Consider the following 7937-nt stretch of genomic DNA (forward strand, 5'->3'; position numbering starts at 1 on the left):
TTTATACTATATATATATATATATATATATATATATATATATATATATATATATATATATATATATATATATATATATATATATATATAGGTAGGTAGGTTCAAATGTTTTTCACATCTATTGTGTACTAGAATACGCCAATAGGAATTTTGTATTAATTATATGTATATTAAATGCTATCCATATTTTTATAGAAACTAATTAAATTCGTCATTAATGTCAACAATAATATTATTTCTGAATAAATTCATATCTATAAGAATGAGAGTGTATTGCAGCAGAATGAGAGTGTATTCTAGTAGAATACACTCTCGTTCTTCATATTTCATACAACTTTATTGTATTTTAAGTGATTGAGTCTTGAAACAAAGTACGAACTCATATATAAAAACCTGGATGCAAATTCATTCTGAAAGAATGTGATTGCTAGTATTAACGACAGATTTAATTAGTTTCCATAAAAAAAGAATTATAATTATGGATATCATTTAATATACATATAATTATGGAAATCATTTAATATCTATAATTATTTAATTAAATAATTATTTAATTTACTAAATTTCTATTGGTGCATTCTAGCACACAATAAATGTAAAAAACAAAATAAGCTAGCCATATATATATATATAGAGAGAGAGAGAGAGAGAGAGAGAAACAAAAAAAAGAGGGAGATAAAGAGAAAGAGAGAGAGAGAGAGAGAGAGAGAGAGAGAGAGAGAGAGAGAGAGAGAGAGAGAGAGAGAGAGAGAGAGAGAATTTAAAATACTAAATAAATCATCTCATGAACAAATCCTCATCACCGACGCAAACAAAACAGCGACTTTAAATTCACACAGAATCTCCCCAATTTGCTATGCACCCACAGTTGGATACAACCCATAAACCCCACATCTCCTCTGCATACCCCATTCTGTACCTATAGAGAGAGATAGGAAGAAGACACTTTTGGAGAGAGAAAAGGGAAACAAAAGATCAAGAATCTTTCATACCCAGATGGAAGATTTCAGATCCAAATCCTACAATGCAAATGGTATGCAAATTCAGCCTTACAACAGGAATCTCCAAGATTTCCGATGTTACAGTACTTCTTATGCATCATCATCTTCTCACACCCAGATGGACAACAACACCAATCCAACTGCTGACAAGTTCAAGAAACATGCCAGCAAGTCAACGAATGGGTCAATGTCCAAAAGTTGGAGCTTTACTGACCCTGAATTGCAGAGGATGAAAAGGGTTGCTACCTACAAGGCTTATACAGTGGAAGGAAAAGTCAAAGGGTCAATTAAAAAAAGCTTTAGATGGATTAAAGATAAGTATTCACAGATGGTTTATGGTTTCAGATCATGACACAATCAAGTTTCTCTTCTGATATGTGGAAAACCCATGTTGGATCTTTGGTTTTTGATCATCTTTATATATGATTTTGCGTTTTTATGGTGTTTTTGAGGATGGAGTTGTTAAATAATGAGAAAACATTTCATCTTTTTTTTATTCCTGTTTCTTGATGATCATGTTTCTTTTCATGGTATTTTTTGTGTTTTCATCTTCCTAGAATCGCTCCAGAAGGTGTTTAGATTTCCCTTTTACCGTTTTCAGTGGATGCTTTGTTATTCCTTTTACGTATTTGACAAATTTTAATTATTTAATAAACTGATAGATATTCCTTATGAAACGAAAATAGTAGCATCTCAAAATAGGTTAATAAAAAAAAAGATAAATAATCTATTTTATTGTTGAAACTTGGTAGTATGAAACTGGTTTTTCAAGTTTTCAACCTTTTAATAATTAAACTATTAAAAGTTGACCATGTCACGTCTTAATCACAATAATCCAAATAATTAGACATTTTCAAATAATCAGTATTAAAGAGTACTATATACAGAAACATTTCGTGTATTACATTCAAATCAGTAAAATAATAATAATGAAAACTTAGGGCGCGTTTGTTTTGTGGGATTCCTAAGGAAAGTGAAGGAAATGGAAACTAGAATCCCGTAGTTATCGTGTTTGGCTTACCAATTGAATGGAATCGGATTTCCATAATCATATTTTAATTCTGCAGTTGATTGATTTCTAATTCTTTCCAACATATCAAGAATCTATATTCAATTCTATATCCTCCTATTATCTATACGCTTGTGAAATCAAAAAAAAAAAAACAACCGATTGTCATTATCTTTTCCCCGATTATCGTATCTCAATATATCTACATATCTCGATCGGTTCTACAATACAATTCAATTGCCAATCGTTTTTGCTGTGCGCCTCTGATACCTTTGTTGCCTGAAGTTAGTTGTTCTTCCTATTCTTTGTTTCATCATTTTCATTGTCAAGCAAATGCCGAATTGATCATCTACCGTTCTTCAAATAACATTTATATATATTTTATTCAATTTGTGATTGTTTGTTAAACGCATGTTGGCCGCTTTTTTTTTAATCGTTGGATATTTGTTGTGCCGGCAGTATCGCATCAATGAGAATGCTTTAATTATCATTGTTGACATCCTACTACAATTCAACTATGTGTTCTTTTATGTGATGTAACTACAATTAAGCCTTCAAGTAAAGTAATTGTTAATTTTGTGGTTGAAATTTACTGTTGGTAACATGTACTAGTTGTAGGTAGAAGTATGCACACCAAGTGTTTGTGTTTTTGCTTGTGTGGTGTTTTTTTTTTTTACCTGCATGATTTTTTGTTTTCAATCCTTTTGCCATTATGTTTGTTTTCTTGGAAAAGATGAGACAAAAATCAAACAAATTTCTACTAAAACTCAAATTTGTTGACGATTAAAATCCACAACAATGTCAACTATTATGTCTTTAAATTGTAAATTTTCCTTTTCTGGGAGATGAGCAGGAAATGGCACGGCTTAGTCTAACTAGAAGCAAACATAGAAAAAAGATAAGTCAAATAGTCGTTACATTTTGGAATGAAGTTATGACTAGTATTACATGGTTTTTTTATCACGGTGTGCAAGCTACTACAAATATACAGAGGAGGTAAACCACGTATAAAAAACATATCGTCGGATGTGGATCGACAATCAATAATGCACAAATACGCTTACAAAAGTGACACTACGTGCATATCAAATCTCAGGATGACCCGAAGATGTTTCACAAAGTTGTGTGACATGCTTCATACACTAGGTGGGTTAAGAACAAGTAGACATATGGATATTGATGAACAAGTGGCCATATTTCTTCACATTATTGCACATAATGTGAAGAATCGGGTCATGATAGGTCGTTTTCCAGCGTTCTGGAGAAACAATTAGCAAAATTGTTTCGCGAGTTTGCAACGCAGTGATAAGGTTGCATCCACATTTGCTTAAGAACCGGAACCTGTTACAGAAAACTCTACAGATCAAAGATGGAAGTGGTTCAAGGTATATATTAGACTAATAAAAAATTTCGAGTACTACATAAATTGCTTGATATGACATATGACCATTTCTTTTCTTATATTATGTAGAACTGCCTAGGAGCTTTAGATGGAACACACATAAAGTGCTTAGTGCCACTTAAAGATAAGCCTAAGTACAGGACAAGAAAAAATGATATTGCCACAAATGTCCTAGGGGTGTGTTCACAAGATATGCAATTTATCTATGTTTTACCGGGATGGGAGGGCTCAGCTGCGGATGGTAGAGTGCTTCGAGATGCCTTACTTAGGCCACATGGATTGAAGGTCCCAAGGCCGTGTACGTATAATAATTGCTATTTTAGATACGTATTAGTTATTAATTATGCTAACTATACTACATATATAGGTTATTATTTGGTAGATGCTGGTTATACAAATGGTGAAGGTTTCTTAGCCCCATATAGAGGTCAAAGATATCATTTGAATGACTGGCGTGCAGGACACCAACCAACTACACCTAAAGAATTATTCAACATGAGGCATTCATCTGCAAGAAATGTTATAGAAAGATGCTTTGGTATTTTAAAGGCAAGATGGGGAATTTTAAGGGACAACTCATATTATCCTATTGATCTAAAAAATAAGATCATAATGGCATGTTGTCTTCTTCATAATTATATAAGGCAGGAAATGACAACTGATCCGTTTGAGAACCACTTTGAACTAGACGAGGGAACCGGAGATGTCGGTGGTGGAGATTATGATAATATCACTTCTGTTGGTGTATCAACCGAGTGGACCACATTTAGAAACAATTTAGCACAAAATATGTTTGATTCTTGGAATACTACACATTGATCATTTCTATTTTTGTTATGTTTATCATTTACTATGAATTTGTGCTACATTTTTTATTTTCAATAATGAGCTTTAATTTACTTTTACTGGTTATATTTGTTATATATATGGTTGTGTATTTTTTATAGCATGCATTGTTTCATCTAGTTATTATGTTTATGAAAATAGTAGGTGTGATGGAAAAAATCAGAAACTATCGCAACTGGACAATTACTGAAGATGCCAAGCTCGTGGAAGCATTGGTAAATATGGTGAACATGGGAGGATATAAAGCCGATAATGGTTTTAAATCTGGATATTTACTACATCTAGAAAACGCATTAAAGGAAAAAATTCCTAACTCTGGCATATTGGGTAAACCTCACATTGAGTCAAGGATCAAAACCATGAAAAAAGATTGGCAAGTTGTTTATGATATGGTAAATGGTACGAACACAAGTGGTTTTGGTTATGATAGCTCCACTCATTCTGTAACAGCTGAATCAGCAGTTTGGGATTCTTACATACAGGTACAATATTATAACTTTTATGTATTTTGTTACTTCTCAATTATTTATATTAAATTTTTATGTGCTAACATTTTATGATACAAAATAGGTTCATAAAGAGGCAGGAAAATGGAGAAATAAGATATTTCCTCATTACGAGGATTTATGTATCATTTTTGGAAAAGATAGAGCTCAAGGGAATAAAGCCAAGGATTTTTCCCAAATGGAAGAAGATGCAAATAATGAAGAGCAATCAAAACAAGTGGAAGATGTTTTTGAAGAACAAACCACAGAAAATGAAGAATCTCCAAACACATGCTCAAAGAAGAGGAAAAGAGTTGATGCAGTTATTAAGGGAATAACTATTGCAGCTAACACCCTTGGAGAAAAACTTGAAAAAGCAGCAAATAGCATGAACCAAGCAATACTAGGAGAAACAGAAGTACAAAAAAAAGCTTCAATGGTGATTCCATTCCTTTCAAAAACATTCTGTAAAACAAACGCGCCCTCAAATTCCTCCAGATTCTAATTCCTTTGACAGATTCCATTCCTTTCAAAAACATTCTGTAAAACAAACGCGCCCTTAGATTTCATTCATGACGCTCAAGAGTAGTCCCATCAAATTTAACTATTTTTTTTTTTTCATTTTTCAATTAAGGGCTCATCGTTATTTTCACTATCCTTTATGTTTAGACTATTTTTAATCCATTTTTATTTTTTTTCCTAAAAATAGAATAAAAGATAGGATAACTAGTATTTCATCTTTCATATTATTTTATTTTTTACTTTATTTTTATCCACACAAATATATTTCTAAAATTTTTCATCCTTTCAACGTACATAGATAGTTAAATATATGATTCTATTAATCTGGTTTTAACAAATATATAATATATATTTTTTGTTCATGACAATAATGTTAAATAAATAAAGTTATATTTATAACACTTAATTATAAGCTTTTGTAAAATATGTTATTGTATTTTAAAATTTCAATATGTATTTAAATTTTTATATCAATTTGATAAAATGCAAAAAACAAACTTTATATTTATAATTAATTTAATTTAATATATAACAAAATATTATAAATATTAGATATTAAATTTAAATTATAGTTAGCAAATAAAAATAAACTAGAAATGTATAAGTATATAAAAAAGACTAAAATTTAAATTTTTATATCAATTTGATAAAATGCAAAAAACAAACTTTATATTTATAATTAATTTAATTTAATATATAACAAAATATTATAAATATTAGATATTAAATTTAAATTATAGTTAGCAAATAAAAATAAATTAGAAATGTATAAGTATATAAAAAAAGACTAAAATAGAGGAATAATAGGATATGGTCTGAGAATAATGAAGAAAAATGGGAAAAATAATAGAAAATGAGAGTGAGTTGGAGATGCTCTTACTACATCCTTATCACCCCACCATTAACTTTTGAAAATACTTACCACTCTACATCATTTATATTATTTTGATATTAAATTATATAAACAGCATAATTATTAAATATAAATAAATATTTTACTAATACAAAAATTACATTAAACAATAAATCTTAGAAATTTAAACCTACATTACAAATTGAAAACACATAAAAATTTAAACCTACATAACTAACGTGGTCGCCGGAAATACAGGAGTGAAGGTTGTCGGGTTTGGTCTTGGAAGAGAGAGAGAGAGAGAGAGAGAGAGAGAGAGAGAGAGAGATGAAGGAGGTACGAGATAGGGATAGTGGAGGCCACGATTCTTTTATTATTTATATAAAATTTTCAAATTATAAGTACTAATGTGTAATTTAAACTGAATTATAAGGACAAATTTTGTAATTCAAAAAGAAATGGAGATGTGTCATTTTATGATTGGTAGTTAACTCTTAACCTAGTTATTTATTTTGTAATGATCATTCTAGTTGTAACGCCCCGTTCTTAAATATCTATTCATGGGTTCCCGAGATCAAGAGTAAGGGCGTTTCGGTCTTTTATGGGCTATGGGTTTTATCCGAGAAGGTTTCGGACCGGTGTATGTTGATAGAAGCATAGGGCTTCTCGCCGCCTTCGCGTGGATATAAAGTTCATCGGGAACGGGCTTAGAATAGAGGAGTTACGGCGTTTCGAAGATATTGTCGATTACAGCCCTTAATGGGAAAAGATGATAAGGAAGGCCAAGTATGAGAATGGGACACACTGAGTACGCCCAGCGTAGGCTGGGTTACGCCCAACGTAATTGGGTAAATGAACGCGGGTCTGTGGGGGCGTACTCCCAGCGTACTGGATGTACGCCGAGCGTACGTCCAGAGTCTTGAAACCCTAATTTGAGGGTGAGCCACTATATAAGGAACATAATGGCTCAAACCCTAGCCTCATTATCAGTCTCCCCAACCTCAGAGAAACCCTAGAACGCCTCTCCCTTCCTTTTTGTGAGATCTTGACCTTGGGAAGCTCATTTTGGAAGTTTAAGCTTGGAAGAGGAAAGGAGGGAGTTGTCAAAGAAGGACTTGGGAAGTTGGAGCTTTTAGATCTGGAATACCATCATCTTCTGGAGCCCTTTTGAGGTATAAAGTCTCTTGCTTGACATTTATTTTGTGTGGATCTTGGTGTTATGAAGTTTTGACATCTTTCTTGACCCAAAAGCCTCATCTTGATGCATGATTCGAGTTGGTTGAGTTTAGCTGTCCTTTTAGACCTTAGGAGAGGTCTTGAGTAAGAAAAATGAGGTACCAAGGGCTTTGGTTGTCTCATATGTGATATAAATGGACCTTAATGGATTAAGACATTAAGTTAAGAGCTTTATGGACGTCCCAAGTGATAAAGTTTGAGACTTTTTGGATCCTAGGCATGTTTGGTCAATGGATCTGAAGTTTGGGCTTAAGAGCTTAAGCCATTAAGGAATTATGAAGACTTTGAGTTCAGCGGGTTTACGCCCCGCGTAAAGTGATGTACGCCTAACATACTCATCATTCTGCCTGTACGCTTAGCGTACATGGGAGGTACGCCCCGCGTATTCTGTCTGCATGGATCATGAGTTTTTGGGCCGTGGTTTGGGGCATGTTTGGGTATTTGGGCCTTAGTGGGTCATCAGAAATCATATTTTATGGACCAAGGATTATATGGTGGGCTTAGGTTGTGGCCCATTAATAGATTGGGCCCAATGTAGCAAATTGGGCCATTGGTGGGTCACTAGTGGGCTTAAGAAGCTTACC

General features: G+C 32.6%; 2 protein-coding genes across 2 annotated transcripts; both read left to right on the forward strand.

The window, feature by feature from the left end:
* The first annotated feature begins 790 nt into the window (after positions 1-790).
* LOC111905503 (uncharacterized) lies at positions 791-1496 on the forward strand. The gene has a single exon (XM_023901184.3). It carries the CDS (start codon positions 996-998, stop codon positions 1350-1352), a length of 357 nt encoding a protein of 118 aa, XP_023756952.1. The 5' UTR covers positions 791-995; the 3' UTR covers positions 1353-1496.
* A 1988-nt stretch (positions 1497-3484) lies between these two features.
* LOC111905942 (uncharacterized protein At2g29880) lies at positions 3485-5247 on the forward strand. The gene is made up of 3 exons (XM_052765681.1): positions 3485-3709; positions 3779-4739; positions 4828-5247. Exons 2-3 carry the CDS (start codon positions 4383-4385, stop codon positions 5245-5247), a joined length of 777 nt encoding a protein of 258 aa, XP_052621641.1. The 5' UTR covers positions 3485-3709; positions 3779-4382.
* Positions 5248-7937: the final 2690 nt, after the last annotated feature.

This window comes from Lactuca sativa, chromosome 7 (genome assembly GCF_002870075.4).
Source record: "Lactuca sativa cultivar Salinas chromosome 7, Lsat_Salinas_v11, whole genome shotgun sequence".
NCBI classification, from domain to species: Eukaryota; Viridiplantae; Streptophyta; class Magnoliopsida; order Asterales; family Asteraceae; genus Lactuca; species Lactuca sativa.